At 41.2% G+C, this 19889-nt stretch overlaps 1 protein-coding gene across 11 annotated transcripts in view; it reads right to left on the reverse strand.

The window, feature by feature from the left end:
* NFX1 (nuclear transcription factor, X-box binding 1) overlaps nt 1-19889 on the reverse strand; it is a 63942-nt gene that overhangs the window by 8569 nt on the left and 35484 nt on the right. For 3 of the 11 annotated variants that reach the window (XM_004004144.5, XM_060409149.1, XM_042243102.1), the window contains 9 exons: nt 19205-19235; nt 14730-14809; nt 13607-13715; nt 8408-8527; nt 6094-6173; nt 3588-3818; nt 2653-2726; nt 1762-1863; nt 1016-1057 (listed from right to left, as the gene is read on the reverse strand). In XM_004004144.5, coding sequence (XP_004004193.1) covers nt 1016-1057; nt 1762-1863; nt 2653-2726; nt 3588-3818; nt 6094-6173; nt 8408-8527; nt 13607-13715; nt 14730-14809; nt 19205-19235 — 869 coding nt within the window. Of the gene's footprint in view, nt 1-1015; nt 1058-1761; nt 1864-2652; nt 2727-3587; nt 3819-6093; nt 6174-8407; nt 8528-13606; nt 13716-14729; nt 14813-19162; nt 19236-19889 lie in introns of all 11 variants that reach the window. The other 8 variants (XM_012118454.4, XM_060409148.1, XM_042243101.1 and 5 more) reach the window with 3 other exon arrangements.

The following is a 19889-nucleotide window of genomic DNA, read 5'->3' on the forward strand; positions in this document are numbered from 1 at the left end:
CGTAAAGGTGTTCAACCTCACCAGTCATCAGAGAAACATAAATTAAAAGCTCAGTGATATCCAGTTATACATCTACAAAAATGGATTAAAGTTTAAAAGACTGACAATTCCAAGTGCTGACACAAGCCGAGAGCCATGGGAAATATGACCCTGTTCATGGCAGTATACTTGGTACAACCATTTTTAACACTGGCTGAATCAACAGAAGCTGAAAATACACGTACCTTATTAATCAGCAATTCTACTCCTGAGTTTATTATCCAATAGGAATGAGTACATATATACAGCAAAGCTAGTACAAGGATGTTCTTTACAGAGCCCAATACCAATAACAACACGTAATCTATTAACTATAGAATAGGTAAGTGATGATATATTAAAATAAAATAAATATTGTTCAGGAATGAAAACCAACAAAATACTGCTATATGCAACAAAAGGAGTATCACAAATATAATGAAAGAAACCCGACAAAAATACCACCCACATGATTTCATTATTTAAAGTCCAAAAACAGACAAAATAATCTAAACTGTCAGAAGTCAGGATACAGGTTATATCTCAGTGGAGTGTAAGAACAGCTTCTGGAAACTTTCTATATCTTGACCTCATTGCTGATTACACCAATGTATTCAATTTGTGATGACTCACTGATCTGGATAGTTTTGGTCTATATGTATGTTATACTTCAACATAAAGGTTCATTAAAAAATTTTAAGCCTCTTATCTCCACTAGAATCAGGAAGTCTGCCAGTCCCTGAATTAGTATGCTGTGGGGCATGTAATGTTTATACTTGCCCGAAACCACTTAAGCTCATGTTTCAGAAACATGCTGAGATCACCCAACTGGTTTATCCTTAGGCACTTCAATTCTTGATGATTGAATTTCTTCTGCTCCCCAATAGCAGCAAAAGACTCAGAGCAGGTGCTGAATGAATGCTTGAAGGGTTGCTCCCTCCCACTAACTTCACAGAGCTCAAAGACAATTAGATAAATCATAGTTCAAACTACTTACTTTTTCCTTTCCAAGGCTGAACATTCCTCATCACACTCCAGCCTTGAGAAACAAAGAAAAAAATTAAGTGAGAGGGCAGGTTTCACAGCTCCTACTCTGAGTAGCTCAGTTGGTAAAGAATCTGCCTGCAATGCAGGAGACTGGGGTTCGATTCCCGGGTCAGAAAGATCCCCTGGAGAAGGAAATGGCAATCCACTCCAGTATTCTTGCCTGATGAATCCCAAGGACAGAGGAGCCTGGCAGGCTACAGTCCATGGGGTCACAAGAGTGGGACGCAACTTAGTGACTAAACCACCGTCACCACTCAGCAATAAGCTCTTGGATGGTCAAACAATGGCTGGATGAGGTCCCTCTCAAGGACAGGCGGGCAGGCCTTCGAAGGACTTCAGTGTCTCAAGGCTGCTCAGCTCCCCACATGCTCCCTGCAGCCCTCTGACAGCCCCCTCTCCCTCTCTTGACACAGCCACCTTTCTGTTCTCTTGCAGGTTAAAATGTACATGCCCAGGTCTCTGCTTTCTCTGGCTACTATCTGGAGTGAGGCCCAGAAATGTTTCCTCTGGTCTTAGCTGTGTCCTGAGTAGGATTCACTGCACTGGAGTGGGTGTGGCCTCTTAATGTCAGAGGTCTGTTGAATACTGTGTGTGCAAGGCTTTACTGTAGGGACTGACACAAGTGAATGGTTCCTGTCCTCTGGAAATTAAGTCTAATGCGAGAAAGAAGGCACAGCTACACATTTTTAAAATTACCTGGCTTGGTGAATTTCCTTTTTAGTAATCAACTTGCTGATCTCCACTGAATCTCCAAGCTGCATGTCTGTTATTTTGGAGGCCATGGAAATAGCAGCTATTCTGAAGTACAAAAAAGAAAGGGAAGAAAGGCACTGCAGTTTCACAAGACTCTCCTCACACCAGAACACAAAATATGTCTTTCAAGAAAAGTCTACCTCTTGACAATCTGTGTAGCCTTGGAAGCCCATTTATTGTAACTATTCACACATTTACGTGGTATCTCACTCAGTCTAAACAGCTCCACAGGAAATGAGGTAATCAACTCCTTAGCACCCCCTTGAAGATCTGGGCCAATGCCAGGCACTCAGTGGGTATTCACAGTCAATCTGATGTTGCATACTCCGGAAGTCCCACCTCTATGACACATCTCTGCATCTCCAAGATGATATCTCTGCACCTGTTCATCCATCCATCCTATCATCTCCACCCCTGTATTCAGATCCCTATGTGACCACACAGATCCCAAGATTTCAGGAGGCTGTAAAGACAACCCACAGAACAGCCAGAAACCCCACACTCCAGTAGGAACACAGGGCCTGGCTGTGCCACCACAAATGGTGGGACATGAAAGCAATTCATGCAACCTCAGGACATCTTCCCTTCTGATCTCATGGTGAAATAAGACCAGAGGTAGAGAGAGAGGAAGGAGGAGGAGAAATAAAATGGTTTACAAATTCAGGTTAGGGAAGGTAATAAGGTACAAAAAGCAGTACTTTTTCTTTGAACCTGAAAAACTAGACTCAAAATTTATTTTAAAAACTTTCCTTAAAAGTTGCAAAGATCCTATAATAAACTCCTGTATATCCTTTACCTAGACCTACCAATTGTTAACATTTAAGTAGCACTAACCTTTGATAAGTACTGGATGCTTCTGAGCAAACCATGATTTCTTTTCTTCGTCCACATTCACACTGCAGCTCTATCTGAAATAAGATGAACATGGAGCAGCTTTCAGCCCACGGAAAACATGTGAATGGGCAGGTTTGTTTTTAAAGCCTCTCTCGAATCAAACCTTGGCAGAGAACAGAGAGACAAGGAAAGGCTCCTCTCCAGGATGGAGGAGCTAACCACACATGCAAACTGACAACGCGGTGGCTGACATGCTAGGAGGAAGTGCCAGGTTTACAGTGCCCCTTATTGGGAATTATTCCTGTCCTTAATCCTGCCTGAAGGGGCAGGCCTAGAATGGAGTTTCTACCACCAAACCAGACACTTGACCCAGGACCAGCCGACGTCTGATCAACTCCACTTCATCCCTCCACTTTCACTTCCTCAGGGGAGACCTTGCTTCATCCCTCAGAACAGTTAAGTCCCCCACTCACATGTTCCTGCGCAACCCCTGCAAGGGTGTAACTACTTCACAATCCTTAGCAGAGTCACGGGTAATTACCTGAGTAACTAGTTAGTATCTATCCATCTGACTAATGGAACCATGTGTCTCCTGTTCACTGGTAGAGCTCCAGCATCTATATAGCATAACATCGTATACAAAACAGACACTTAAATAGTTGCTGAATGAATGGAGTGGGCAATCAGAGTCTCTCTTGAGAATTCGATCGAAGGGAGGCAGAGACTGGTCAGGTGGCAGTGGGTACTTTCTGAACTAAAAGGCCATCTCAAGCTTGGGAGACAGAAGTCCACCTTTCTCTTTGTTAACCTGCAGTTCCTTGTAACCAACGACCCCCAATTAGGATGTGTACCAAGGTGTCTCTGCAGGCAGTTCTGGACTCACTAGCAGCGCCAGGACCACAGCCAACACCCCACCTGGAGCCAGGACTCCGCACCTTGGCCTTGCAGGCGGTCACCGGGCAGGGCAGGCTGCGGTGGCAGGGCGCCATGCACGGGTGGCCACAGTCGGCTCTGGAGGCGGTGCAGGGCTGCTTGCAGATCTCGTCCCCCAGGCATCCTCCTTTGTGACAGAGCCTCTGACACTTGTGCATCCCACACGGCAGCGCGGCACCGCAGGGTAGTCCACAAGAGATATCAACCAGGTGACAGGGAATGTTGCTTCGTAACTAGGAGAGAAGTAGCCGGGTTCTCATCTCCATTCAGGATCTGGGGTGGGTTTTAACTTCCTACTTAAACATTTCTGAACGTTCACAATCAGTATATTAAAAAAAATTTTTTTTTTAAAAATCAGGCTGACTTTCAAAGTCTGAAAGGTTAGTTTGAAAAGAAAATAAACCTGAGCTTTATTTAATAATGCTTGTTATGGTTTGAAAGGATTTGTTTTAGCAGCTGAGTGTGACTTGCAACATAAACTTCCCAAGGTGAGTAACAGGCATGTGCAACCAGATAACTAGGGAGTATCTGAAAATGCTATGACTAACTGGGAGGGTCAGGGGATCTTCTAACTCCGTAAACAGCTAGGGTACTGAGTTGACAGAAACCCCGGGGGTGGGGGCATCCTTGGCTCATGGTTTCCGGACTGCTGGCAGGGCAGTTTTATGTAATTAAACAGTCAGCTCTCCTCACATCTCCCAACCCCTGGTCTCCATAGTTTTAAATAGCTCCGTCATTAAAAAAAATTTAGAGGCAACAGGCCATGGAACCACAAGTCATTTTTTCTTGAGAAATTGCCTTCACCCAGGATTCCCCACTCTAGGAAAAAGATGCTGGGATTTTACTCCTGCGGGACCAAAGATTACTCTCATGTATCCGCTCAAAGTCTTTTAAGAACCTCAAAGAGAGAAGTATACTTTGACTCTGATGAGGCATAACCTGTAATCTTGAAGAGGGCCCCAGAGTCTAGCACATCCTTGCTGTGGATTCGGTATTTTGGTGGAAGGTATTCCCAGTCACTTAATGCTCCGTTACTTTACCACTGGGCTAATCCGTGCACGCTGTCCCTGTGCGGCTCCTGCCCACATCACCTGCCTATCTTCTCATCGTCCTTCAGGTTACTTATGTCACTTCCTCCAGGAAGACCTTCCCTGGGTAGGGGTCCCTTCAGTACTCTGTACTTCCCACACGGCTGTACCTATAATCGACTGCTCATTCATCTGCTTTCTGCCCCACAATGAAGGCTCCACCAGGGCAGGGCCAGCCCCCGTGGTTCATTTCTCAGTCACGTGAACCCAGCCAGATGCCTAGTACAGAGCAGGCATGCAGTAAATATTTGCTGACTGAAGTCCAACAACACAACAGTAACACATGGATCTCTCATAATGGTTACTCTTAGAGGAAGTAAGATTTTTCAGAGGAAGAATAAATACTAAGGATTATGACTTGAGAACCTCTGACAGGAAATAAGCGGAGAAAAATGTCCATCAAGATAAGAATACTGAAAGCATGTTGTCACAGTTGTCAAGAGTTTCAAGAAATGTTGGCCAACATGTTATGAAGTAAAAAAAGCAGGTTACAAAACAGTATAATCTTCATACAGTAGAGGATAATATGTGATACACATGCCTGAAGTCTACACACCAGAATGTTTAAGAGTATTTCTGGGTAGCAAAACTATATTAACAGTCTACAATGAATATGCCTTTTTAAAATTAAAGAAATTTAAAAATTGTTTCAAAGGGTCTATAGTCAGCAGTGCCAAATACAGCTTAGATGCTAAGAATAAGCATGAAAATCCTTCATGGTAGTGGCAGTGGGGAGGGGGAGGTTAGTGGGGAGGAAGGCATTTGGCCCGTAAGCAGGATGGAAATTTGTGAAGAGAGTAGAGAGAAGGATTGGTGGTAACTGGCAGGGAGCCCACCTGCACTCTTGGGATGTTCTCACTGTAACACTTTTCCCAGACTGGCAATCCCTCCCCATGCTAGCTAACTTGGGACGCTGTCTCTGAATACAGCTCATGTTCTCAGGGCCTACTAGCTGAGTCTCATTTCACTGTAACCAGATTAAAAATGAGAGCAGAATAGTTTAAGAATGCTACTGACTGCATGGTTCCATTTATGTGACCTCATGGAAAGGCAACAGACTTTGTTAGGACAAGTAACAGATAACTGATTACCAGCGCTGGAGCAAAGGGGAGAGTAATTCTAAAGGGACATGAAGGAGTATGTGGGGGTGAATGACCTGTTCCACATCTTGACCGTGGTGGTGGTGACATGACTGTATGACTGCTTGTGTCAAAACTCATAGACTTGCATGCTAAAAAGGGTAAATTTTATTTTATGCAAACTATACCTCAATGATAAAAAAAGAAAAAAAAAGTGGCAATAGCAAATCTCTGCTTCTTTGGAGCATATTTACTTTGAGAAACAATGAGGCTAATCCTCTTAATGAAATCCAACCATAAATCTCTGGTTGGAACAATGAACCACTTGAGAGAAAGCTTACCTCATGTTTACCCATGCACCACTTCTGAGTGAGGAAAGTACAAGGAGGGCACTTGTCCTCACTATGACAAGAATGATACACTGGAGAAAGAGAAAGGAAAAATCAGGAATTATGTTCAAATAACACCACACAAACTATTATACATATTATAATAGCACTTGACATGGAACTTTTATATTTAGGAGCTAAAAGTACTTTTAAAAATGGTCACTGGAAAGTAAAAGTAGTTGGCTTTATATTAAAGGGCTGAAAGATGAGCATGGGAAAAAGAAACCCAGCTGAGGAGAGAGAAACACAGAAGCAGAGAAGGGGGCAGCTGGCCCACCCCGTGTCCTGAGGCATGGCCACATGGTCTGTACACATTACTCAGTCATGCTTGTGGTCCTACCGTACACAGCTCCCCTCTGCTCAGACATCTTGGTTACTTACCTCATCTAACATGCTTCCTCTGACTTCTTTCGATGTCTTTACTGCCTGAAAGAGGCAGTTCATTCAAACTCATCCCCTACAACGAAGCCTTCCGTGGCTGACTCCTCCCTGCCCTGAGCTCTCTTGCTCTCTCTGACCTCTTGGTTCTGAGGCAGATGGCTTGCTGCAATGCTATCTGCCCCATCTTCCTGCAATGGCTGGTTGTGGCAAATGTACTCAACTACCATCTTCTTCCTCCCAGAAACAACAGAGCCCCCTCCAGGTCCTGGGTTATTGTTTTCTTCCTCTGAACTTCCCTCTATGTCTGGCAGCATGCTGGATATACAACAAATGCTCAGGAAAAGTGAATGCTGAATGAAAGCAGGCTAAAACAAAACAAATCACAAATGGCTAAGTTCTCACTATGGACATTCATCAGCAGGATCTGGACTAAATCTTAACATCTACAAGTGACTATAAAGAAGTGAGTGCGAGTGAGTGTGCTGAGTGTCTGCTTGAATATTAACTTCACAGTGGCATGGACACCACTCACAAGCTAAGCTGGGAGGGTCATCTTAAGGTCTCCAGGGAAGGAGGGACTTCTCACTTCATAAGGAATTTACTTAATTCTTCTTCACTCTTAAAAAAATTAAGAACTGGTTGTTTCATCAGTCTCAATCATATGGCCAGATTTACTCTAAGGATAAAATCTGATGACTTAAGTTATATCAGGTTTGCCTCTGGGACGTGACAAAAAAGGAAATGATGGGCCAGATACAGTCCGAGGGGAAAGCCAGTGACTAGACTGGAAGGAAAGTGGGTGATGTCAAGTAGCTACTGGTCTGGTGTCTACAGCAGTCTATCACAGGAAAACTGGAAACAAATGTCCAGCAATATGAGACTGACTGAATCAGTTATGGCCTATCCATGTAACAGGACACCCCACTATCATCTAGAAAAATATTTATTGATAAGGAGACAGATTAAAATTACAGTAATGAGAGAAAAAAATCTATTACTTAAAATAAGTTCAATAAAATTCCACTTTTATTTTAGGGAAAAAATGCAAATATATATTTTTGCCCATGGAAAAAGGCCCTGAAAAATCACCAGGCAAGAATACTAGAGTGGGTTGCCATGCCCTTTCTCCAGGGGATCTTCCTGACCCAGAGACTGAACCCAGGTCTCCCGCACTGCAGGCGGATTTACCGCATTGCAGATTCTTTGCTGTCTGAGCCACCAGGGAAGTCTGAAAAATACACAGGATGGCATAATTCTTAAAAGGTTACATAAGATTTAATTTCAATCTTTTGATTTTACTTTTCTTTCTTTCTATATATGTTGCATCTACAACAAAACTGAAGTTACTTTTAATTTTATAAAAAGATGCTTCACTTTGAAATATGCACCAAAAGTGGAGGCCACAAAAAGGAAGCCAAGACCAGCTGGGGCTTCTCCCGACACTCTGGGTGTGTTTGACACCCACATGGTAAAGCAATGAAAAGCACTGTCATTCCCAGCTGTGGCCCAGATCACAGACCCCTCTTCACAGAAGCAGCCTGAGCCCAGGGAACAAGCAGCAGCCACGACGGTGTGACCTGAAAGCAGTGAAAGCTATCATGCGCTTGCTCAGTCCCTCAGTCGTGTCTGACTCTGCGACCCCAGGGACCGCAGCCTGCCAGGCTCTTCTGTCTGTGGGATTCTCCAGGCAAGAATACTGGAGTGGGTTGCCATGCTCCCCTCCAGGGAATCTTCCCCACCCAGGGATCGAACCCGTGGCTCCTGCATTGCAGATAGATTCTTTATTGCTGAGCCACCAGGGAAGCCCAGAAGACCATCATGCAACATCCTAAATGATACAGTGTGAGCAGGCTGTGAGGTGTGGAGGCAAGCAGATGGGACCCACCTGGATGGTCACATTCATGGACTCTGGCACAGGTCTGGGTACACTCAGGGGGCCTGGTGCCACAGGGAACTGGAGGGTAGATCACTGATGCACCACAGTGGCAGGTTAATTCATCAAAACCTGGTGAAGCAGCAGGTAAAACAAACCTTCATGAGTTTGAGATTTGCACACAGATAACTACAAACACACTTTTTTGTGGGGGAGGGGGCTTGTATTTTTAGAGGCTAATTTTTAGGGGCTGCCTTTTCTAAAAAAAAAAAAAAAAATTTTTCTTTTATTCAAGTTGTCTGGTAGCAAAGCATTCAATTTTTACTTGCAACAAACTTTTAAGTCCATGAGTAATCCGAGACAGTTTTACATGTATTTTATAAACAAATGACCTACAGAAGACTTCCACTAGAGATACAGATCCCTTTTTTCCCCTAACTTTTTGGTTAGGAAAATGGATAGAGATTATGAAAGCCACAGATAACTAGTTAAGTTCAGCAAATTCACAGGGGACTGCCAACAAGCAGCTGACTGTGTCGTGAGCTCTCCTAAGCCTCAGACCCATAGGGAAGTTAGTTCAACTCTGGTCTAAGCTGGAGGCCGGGTCTTTAGCCATGGTTCTCAACTAGGGACCAAGAGTCAGAAGCCCAGGCCCTCCAGGACTCCTCCATTCAATACTTTTCTCCAGTCAATACCTCCAACAAACAGAGGCTATATAATGTGATGGAAAGGGTCCTGTAAATACAGTGGGAAGTTGAGACTTCTAGACCCGAACCTGGAGAAGGTGATGGCACCCCACTCCAGTACTCTTGCCTGGAAAATCCCATGGATGGAGGAGCCTGGTAGGCTGCAGTCCATGGGGTCGCTAAGAGTCGGGCATGACTGAGCAACTTCACTTTCACTTTTCACTTTCATGCATTGGAGAAGGAAATGGCAACCCACTCCAGTGTTCTTGCCTGGAGAATCCCAGGGATAGGGGAGCCTGGTGGGCTGCCATCTATGGGGTCACACAGAGTCAGACACGACTGAAGCGACTTAGCAGCAGCAGCAGCAGACCCGAATCTACTTCTTACTTGCACAAGGACTGTAGGCAGGTAACTTAATACCTCTGAGATTTCTTCCTTTTGGTCAAAAGGGGATACCAACCTTTGACCTACCTATTTGGAAAGCATATTGTGGGCAAGGGCTAATATATGTGAAACAGGTAAAGAGTAAGAGGCTACATAACTTATCTTTATGGAACTCCATGTGTGGGATTTATAACAAAGCACTGACTCAACTCCTTTTTGAAATATGGTAGATCTAGTATTTTCCAGAGAAGGTATGTTGGGGAACCGTGATCCAGGCTGATCTTTTAATGGAGCAGTTCTCAAAGTGTGTTCTGTTGACCCCTACGACTCCCTGAGATCCTTTCAGGGAGTCCAGGAGGTCAGTTATTTTCATAATAATACTCAGATACTATTTGCTTTTTTCACTGTGCTGACATTTGCACTGATGGTACAAAAGCAACTGCTGGAAATACTGCCAAAGGCATTCATGCAAATCAAGGCAGTAGCACCAAACTGTAACCACTTTATAGTAGACAAAAAATGCAAGGTTCACTTAAGTCCTTGATGAAGAAGTAAAAAAATCTTAACCCTTATATACATGTCTTTCTAATATTCTGTGGAACAAAGTAGGATATCTGCTTAAAGCACTTTTGTTGCACACAAAAATACAGTCATCCCTCAGTGTCCTGGGTGGGGAGGGGCTGGTTCCAGGACTCCCATGGATACCAAAATCTAAGAATGCTATATATGGAATTTAGGAAGATGGCAACGACGACCCTGTATGCAAGACAGGGAAACAGACACAGATGTGTATAACGGACTTTTGGACTCAGAGGGAGAGGGAGAGGGTGGGATGATTTGGGAGAATGACATTCTAACATGTATACTATCATGTGAATTGAATCGCCAGTCTATGTCTGACGCAGGATGCAGCATGCTTGGGGCTGGTGCATGGGGATGACCCAGAAAGATGTTATGGGGAGGGAGGTGGGAGGGGGTTCATGTTTGGGAATGCATGTAAGAATTAAAGATTTTAAAATTTAAAAAATAAAAAACTAAAAAAAAAAAAAAAAAAAGAATGCTCAAGTCCCTTATATAATATGGTACAGTATTTGCATACGACCTATGCACATCCTCCTGTATACTTTTTTTGGGGGGCTATAATTTTGGATTTATTTCAGAAAAGCTGTTGACATTATCTTGTAAAGTTAAATGCCTACATGCCCTGAAAAGCAAAAATTCTACCCTTATGAACAAATTTTAGAAAAATTATTACATAAGTGTACAAGAAGACACATGTAAAAGGTTCATAACAGCAACACTAACAGTAAAAAAATGCTGGAAACTACACAAATGTCCTTTGACAAAGGAACAGATCAATAAATGATGTTGTATTTACTGAATCAAATATTACAAAGCAGTGAAGATGTATGAAACCCAGCTGTTTACAAAAATATGGATGCATCTTAAAGTATAATCTTGAATAGAAATGTCCTATAAGACTAGATAAACACAGAATTATTTTTATGGATTTCAACATAAGCACAATGGATCATATACTGCTTTTGGCTTACACACGTATGTCAGAATAATGACATATATGGTTTTCTATAGTAGTGTAGAAACTACTACTATAAAGCTACTTAAATGTTCTACCAGTTTTTTCCAGGAGAAAGCACGGGATAGTCAAGTGTAAACAGGTAGATGAAATTCACATTAACATTTAAGTTTTTAGGTTGCATAATGGCTCCCCTGTATATTTTAAATCATCTCTAGGTTACTTATAATATCCAATACAATATAAATGCTATGCAAACAGCTGCCAGCAGAAAACAAATTCAAGTTTTGTTTTTAGAACATTCTAGAATTTCTTCCCCTTGAATGTTTTCAACCCATGGTTGGTTGAGTCTATGGACGTGGAGCCCAGAGATGAATTGCACTTTTTTGAGTTCTGAGCTGAATTAACTTTTTTTCATAACACACCATTTTGCCTGAAAAAGTAAGCAACAAACTATGATTATTTAGACTCGGTTATTTTGGCAGATACTTAATAAGAAATTAACAGTGAGCCTGTCATTTCAAGAAAACCAACTTTGTTGCCAATGATAACACTCAAGCTTTCAAGTGAAAACAGAATTTTGGAAAATATGCACTTACCACTAAGAGCTTGACAACTTCCTAATACTTTTCCCAAGGCTTTTCTGATGAGATTGGTAGTATATTAAGGAATCTGAGTTTTTAATATAACACAAACAGACCCATCTTAGAATCACTGCCTACAACCCAAGATTAAGGGACAACTGAGCAATTACTTGTTTTGAAGTCTCAATAGCTTTTCTGCCCATAGATTCCACGAGTCAGCACTACTGAAGTCTCCCCTTCTACTGCCATCACTCTCAGTCAGAGTCTCCCAAAGAGCCTGAGCAGCTGGTTTGAGCTTTGAAACAACCAATGACTGAGGAGCCATTCTGAGCAACAGGGAACGCTCACAGACTGTGTGGTAATGAGGGATCCAAATACCAAGCGCTCCAGAGGCTTTGGTTTGTCACATTTGCCTGTGGAGGGGGTGGTGCAGCCATGAGTGCAAGGCTGCACAAGGTGGATGGGTGAGCTGTGGAACCCAAGAGGGCCGTCTCGAGAGAGGATTCTCAAAGACCTGGCGCCCACTCAACTGTGAAAAAGATTTTTGTTGGTGGCACTGAAGAAGACACTGAAGAACATCACCTGAGAGATTATTTTGAACAGTATGGGAAAACTGAAGTGACTGAAATCATGACTGACCGAGGCAGTGGCAAAAAGAGAGGCTTTGCTTTTATAACCTTTGATAACCATGACTCTGTAGACAAGACAGTCATTGAGAAATACTACACTGTGAATGGTCACATCTGTGAAGTATGGAAAGCCCTATCTAAGCAAGAGATGGCTAGTGTTTCATCCAGTCAAAGGTTGATGTGGTTCTGGAGCCTTTGGTGGTGGTTTTGGGGGCAGTTTTGGTGGGAACAACTCTGGTCATGGAGAAAACTTTAGTGGTGGAGGTGGCTTTGGTGGCAACTGTGTCGGTGGTGGATATGGTGGCAGTGCGGATGGCTATAATAGATTTGATAATGACGGAAGCAATTCTGGAGGCGGTAGAGGCTACAGCGATTTTGGCAATTACAAGGTTCAATCTTCAAAGTTTGGACCCATGAAAAAAGGAAACTTTGGAGGCAGAAGTTCTGGCCCCTATGGTGGTGGCAGTCAATACTTAGCCAAACCATGAAACCACGGTTTCAACAGCAGCAGGAGCTATAACAGTGGCAGGAGGTTTTAATTACTGCCAGGAAACAAACCTTAGCAGGGGAGGAGAGCCAGAGCCAAAGAAGTGAGAGGAAAGCTACAAGTTACAACAGATTTGTGAGCTCAGCCACGCACAGTGGTGACAGGGCCTAGCTGCAACAAAGAAAACATGTTTTAGATACTACTCATGTATATGGGCAAAAACCCCTAAGGACTGTATTTGTGACTAATTGTATAACAGGTTATTTTAGTTTCTGTTCTGTGGAAACTGTAAAGCATCCCAACAAAAGATTTTTTTTTCCTCAACAAAGGATTTTAATGCAGATTTTTTTTTTTGCACCCATGCTGTTGATTGCTAAATGTAACAGTCTGATTGTGATGCTGAATAAATGTCTTTTTAAAAAATATGCTGTGTGTAAAGTTAGTCTATTCTGAAGCCATTTTGGTAAACTTCCCAAACAGCGTGAAGTTAGAATTCCTTTAGGGTGATGCCAGGTTTCATTAGAAATCTATTTACAACTGGCTTGGGTGGAGAAGCCATTATCTTCAGAAACGTTGGTGTAGGTGAACTGACAGTTACTGTTTTGTGACCTGGAGTTAGTAATGGAATTTTTTTGTTATTAATATGATTGTTGGCACAGCCAATGTAATATGTCTAAACTGAATTAGATAGCACCAGATAGTTCTAGATGGGAATGAAGCTTGTGTATCATCCATTATCATGAGCAATCAATAAAAGATTTAATACTCCTTTTTAAAAAAAACCAAGGTCCTGAAATACTAAGGCTTATTAATTCAGGAATCTAAGAAAGTCAACTGCCCAGGATCTATCATGCCTGACTATCTAGAAAACTCTTATGATAAAGTATACAGTGAAGACACTCACTAGCTTGCCAGCACGTCTGGCAGTTTCCACGATGACAAGGTTCTTCACATCTATGAAGGCCACAGCGGAGTTTCCTCCCACAAATCAAAGGACACTTGTGCTCCTTATCCTAGGAAGAGAGGTTTATACATATATAATTTTTTGCATGCTGGAATCTTAGTTCCTCGACCAGGGATAGAACCTGTGCCCCCTGAAGTGGAGTCCTAACCACTAGACTGTCAGGGAATTCCTAAGAGATTTATTTATATTTGCTTACAAAATTATCTCCATTTTATATTTTCCATCAACAAGATTAACAAAGAAGCTCTCCACAATTACAGATTGCATGAGGTCTGCAATTAGCTTCAAAATAATCAGGGGAGGGGTAGTAGGTGGGGATGTGGATGAAACAAGATTAGTCATAAGCGGATCACTACTGAAGACAAATGTTGGGCATATATGACACATACTTCTCTCAGCTTTTATATATGTCTGAAGTATTCAATAAGAAGTCTTTAAACTTTCAAACACTGGCTTATAAATAGGTCTTTATCACTCTTCACACTGTCAATATAAATGCCAAAAATAACAATTAAGTATTACATATATATACATATGTGTGTATATATGTACTTTACTATTAGTATACTGTGTTACCTTGTTCACACACCCAAAATAACACAGCACCCACTGCCAGGTAATGCTTCCTCTATTTAGTTGCACAGACGTGAATATTTCAGATAACTGAAACTTGTTCCTTTAAAAACTGCCACTCTCATTGTGCCCACTGATCTGACCCAAGGAATATACAAAACTTGAATCCTGAGTTGCCAAGACCAGGTGAGTCTGTGTGCGGCAGCAGTACACAGTCTCTAGCAGATGCCTACACACTCATCCAGCGGTCTTGGGCTCTGGGGCCTGAGGCCCTCTTTCTTCTTCCTCCATGGTGCCACAGGCCGACTTCCTGACCTGGCTGAGAACCAAAAAGGCCCAGCCTGTCTCTCTGGCAGCATTCTGACTGCTGCTCAGGGGCCTCTCCCAGTGATTTCCAAATCTGGGCTGCATTCTTAGACGGCTGAGGCTTCCAGAAGCCCAGTCCCTAGATGAATGCAATCTGACTGTACCTAATGATCGATCCACTTACCACACAGCATATCTCATTACATTTATGCCGTCCACATAACCGTTTCTTGTTACACCTCTTGTCGCACATAAATGTAGCATCTGCTATGAACAATTAAGAAGAAAAAAAAGTCAAAGGATATGAACATTCATTCAACAAGTACCTGTGTGACTACAAGCTGAAGAAATACAAATGTAACAATGTAAGCAAATTAGTTATGGTGAAAGTGCATATTTAAAAAAGATAATTTTTCACTTGTCAGTCAAAAAAATAGAAAACAGGAAGACTATTCAAGTGTCCATTGATAGATGAATGGATAAAGAAGATATGGAATATATGCAGTGGAATATTACTCAGTCATTAAAAAAAATCTTGCCATTTTTGACAACATGGATGATTCTAGAACATAGCTATACTAAGTGAAATAAGACAAATACTGTATGATTTCACTTATATGTGGAAACTAATGGACAAACATAACAAAACAGGAATAGTCTAGATACAGAGAGAAAGCAGATGGTGGCGAGAGAGGGGTAGGGGGAAGAAAGAAACCAGGTGAGTGAGGTTAAGAGAAACTTCCAGTTTCAAAACCAATGATTCACGGGTATTAAATGTATAGTGCAGGGAACACAGTCAGTAACTAAGTAATATCTTTGTATGGGGGCACACTGAAACTAAACTTATTGTGGCAATCATTTTGAAACGTATAGAAAAAAACACTACGTTGTGTGTAATGGGCACTAATATAGTGTTGTAGGTAAATTATATTTCAAAAACAAACTCATAAAGAAGATCCTATTAGTGGTTATCAGAAGCAGGAGGTGAGGGAGGCGGAATTGGATGAAGGGAGTCAAAAGGTACAAACTGCCAGTTACAAGATACATTAGGGATGTGATGTACAACATGATAAACAGAATTAACACTGCTGTATATTATATACGAAAGTTGTTAAAGAGTAAATCCTAAGAGTTCTATTCATCATAGACAAAAAATGTTTTCTATTTCTTTCATTTTGCAACTATGAGATGATGGATATTCATTAAACTTATTATAATAATCACTTCATGATGTATGTAAGTCAAATTATTGTGCTGTATACTTAAAATTTATACAGTGCTATATGTCAATTATATCTTAATAAAATTGGAAGAAAAAAAGGAAATAGGAAGACTGGGTGAAGGTGTAGAGAAAAGGTACATGCAGTGGATGGGAGGATAAACTTTTGGACTACATATGTATCTAGCAAAAATTTAAATGGTGGGACTTCCCTGCTGGTCCAGTGGTTAAGACTCTGTCTTCCACTGCAGGGGCCACAGGTTCAATTCCTGGTCAGATCCCATGGGCTGCTGGGTGCAGCCAAAAAAAAATTTAAGTGGTAATTCCACTTTAAGGAGTCCTCCCTACAGATACACTTCTGAAAGTAGCTAGGACACCAAAAGCACAAGCAACAAAAGAAAAATAAATTAAACTTGACCAAAATTAAAAGCTACTGTGCATCAAAGGACACCATCAAGGAAAGACAACAACATAATGGGAAAAAATATTTGCAAATCAGTTATCTCACAAGGGTCTAGGGTCCAAAATGTATCAAGAACTCTTTCAAGTGAATAACAAAAAGACAACTCAATAAAAACAGGGAATAAAGGAACATACTTTTCCAAAGAAGATATACCAGTGGCCAAATACATGAAATGATGTCCAACATCATTAGCTATTAGGGAATGCAAATCAGAACCTCAATGATTTATCATTTCATACCCACTTATGACGACAGTAACAGTAATAATAATAATAGTAAAAAAAAAAACCCAAAAAACAGAAAATACCAAGTGTTGGAGAGGATGTGGAGAAACAAACCCTCACACATTACTGGTGGGAATGTGAAACAGTGTGATGGCAGTTCTTTTAAAAATTCTACCTCCAATCAACATCAAACCCAGCAATTCCACTCCCAGGTACATACCCAAAAGAATTTACAACAGGTACTCAAGTAAAGGGGGCAGCAGAGAAACAGATGGTTAGGTAGCATCACCGACTCAATGAACATGAATTTGAGCAAACTCTGGGAGAGAGTGGAGGACAGAGGAGCCTGGCATGCTGCAGTCCATGAGGTCGCAAAGACTTAGTGACTGAACAACAGTAACAACTCAAATAAAAGTATATGTACAAATGTGCATAGTACTAGTTGCAATACTCAAAAGAAGGAAACAAAATTAAGCATCCATTAACAGATGAATGGATAAACAAACTATGGTATATACATACAACAGAATATTATTCAGTCATAAAGAGGAATGAAGTATTGATATGTGCTACAAGGCAGATGAACCTAAAAAACATGCTAAGTGAAAGAAGCTAGAGAGAACATGTAAAGGTTACATATTATTTCAAAAATTCAGAATTAAATCCAGAGACAGGAAGCAGATTAGCAATTGCCTGGAGCTGGGGTTGGGGTAAGGGGGAGTGAAAATCAAGGGTTTCCGTTTGGGATACTGAACACACTAGAATTGATAGAGGTGATGGTTTTACAACACTGTGAAGGCACTAAATGCCACTGAATTGTATAATACACTTTAAAATGTTTCACTGTATGCTTTGTGAATTTTATCTTAATAAAGGAGGTGCAGGCGCTCAACTGTTTAAATGGCATATCCACATAGAGAATGCCCTCAAGAGGGAGAGCTATACATACTGACATGGAAGAGTATCTTTGATATATTGCGGAGGGGGAAAAGAGCAAGTTCCAGACAGTATGTTTACTAAGAACTTAAGTTTAGGGGAAAAATAAAACCATACCAACGCATGTATACATTGGTATGAATATAGAAAAGATCTGAACCCATCCTTGACAAATTAATGAGGTAGTTTTATCAGGGGAGTAGAACTAGGAGGGGAAAATGGGGGTGAGGGTGTATTCCTTCTTCATATATTTAACATCTTATTAAATATTTTAAATTATTAAAAGTGTACTAATACAGTAAGTTTTCAAATTATGCCTTTTAATCACCAAAATTTTGACTGTGGTTTTGAGGAAGTTACTTTTGGTTACTTCAAGTATTCAGATATTTGAGGCAGATATTCAGCCTTGTCCACCTTCCCCAGGCTAACAGATACTTAATTTTGTTTAGAAACTAGGCACCTATGTGTTCCTCTATTATACTGAAGAGTCTAGCCTATCATGGTAATTCCATTCCCTTTGTGACAGAAGGGTTTAGGCAGAAACATGTGATAAAGTACACTGAGGGTCTTTCGGGGCTGTCTTCTTTGCTCTCAAGAATGAAAAGAAGGTTAAGAATCTCTCTTTCTTTCCTTTAGATGCATTGGGAGAGGACACAATGTGTGAAATTGCTGTAGCTCACTTATATCTATGAGGGGAAAACCAAGAAAATCACAGGAAGCTGAATTAGAGTCCTAGAATCACTGGGTTTGGAATTAACCAACCTTGGACTTGTTCTGCCTCCACACTTCCTATTACGAGAAACAGTAAAACCTCCTTAGAGCTAAAGTCATTTTTCCTTGGGTTTTATGATACCTATAGCCAGGAGCACCCTAACCAGTACAGCTTTCTTCTTGACCAGAAAAAGAGCTTTTATTTTGTGTAAGTTTATCTTCTATCACTTCCAAAACAGTTCTAAGGTGGTTTAAACAAAAATTACATGATGGTTAGTAAAACAAGGGTAGAACCATAATAAAGTGGAATAACAGGATCACAGACAAAGGAAGAAACAATATTCTAGGTCTGAAGGTTGAGAAGGCTGCTGGCTGAGTCACCCTGTTCTAAGTATCCAACAGGCCTATCAAACCACAAGAAGATCAAGCATCAGAGTCAACTTTTACAAAGCTTGGTTCATTAGGTACTATTTACCTTCTCTTCCTATACCAACATTTTATTATGAAAACTTTCAAACATATAAGAAAGTTGAAACAAATTTATAGTGAACACCTATATATATACGATTATTACCTAGATTCTACCAGTAGTTACACGTAGTTTTCTACATTTATTCTTCTATTCAACTATCAGTTTATCTTAATTTTGGATGTTTTTCAAAGCAAGCTACATACATGAATATATTTCCCTTATATTTTATAGCATTTCTTTAACTAGAGCTCATGTTTGTTTGTTGTTGGTTTTTTTTTGAGATAAGTTCTACAGGCTTCCCTGGTGGCTCAGTGGTAAGGATATGTCCCTGCCAAGCAGGAGATGCAGGTTTGATCCCTGGGCTGGGAAGATCTCTTAGAGAAAGAAATGGCAACTCAACCCAGTATTCTTGCCTGGGAAATCCCATGGACAGAGAAGCCTGGTGGGCTATAGTCCATGGAGTTGCAAAGAGTCCCACAGGATTTAGTGACTAAACAACAACAATAACAACAAGTTACATACATGTACAAAGTACCTTCACTGAATTCTAACAAACACATAACCCATCTCCCTGTCAAGATGCAAAAATTACCTTCACCCCAAGAAGTTCCATCACACCCCTTCCCAGTCATACCTTCACTTTTGAGACTGGTACATGGAAGCTCCTACAGAAAAAGAAAAGGGAATAGTAACTATTTTAGGAATAAACAAAACAACACAACTGCAGTACAATGCTGAATCTAACATGCATATCCCAAATACCCAGGACCTCTCTGGCAGTCACTATCTGGAGCTGGGTCAGCCCAGTCCCTGCATTCTTTACTCACAACAGGTCCCCAGGTCTAACAACTTTTCATGAAAATATAATTGTAAAACTCTTTGTGGTCTGACCTCCAAACTCACAAGTAGATTACATATTATAAAATCTGAATGGAAACAAAAACTACTAAGAGTATGCAGAGCAAAGAGAAATAACTGTCTGGCAAGGGTATTGACAGAAAAAGAAGATATAAGGATTGAAAATATGTAACCATCAGTACCATATGATGCAGGGGCAAACAGCTCTACACACTCAGGAGTACCACAGCAATGCTGCTGAACTGTAACAAAGTGGGATGCAGAACTCCTTGGCCATTCAAAATTTTATTACCCTGGTTTGAATTATGTGTGAACAGCCTCAAAAGTCTATCACATGTAATTTTACTGATGCACGTTCCTGAATAACATGCATGGTGAGGCTGCTGTGTGATGAGCGAGTCAGTCACTTGGGAGAGAGGGTGTCTGGCTGGCTGCCAAGCATCTCTGTCCAAATTTGGGCT

The sequence above is a fragment of the Ovis aries genome, chromosome 2, assembly GCF_016772045.2.
Source record: "Ovis aries strain OAR_USU_Benz2616 breed Rambouillet chromosome 2, ARS-UI_Ramb_v3.0, whole genome shotgun sequence".
In the NCBI taxonomy this organism is placed as follows: domain Eukaryota; kingdom Metazoa; phylum Chordata; class Mammalia; order Artiodactyla; family Bovidae; genus Ovis; species Ovis aries.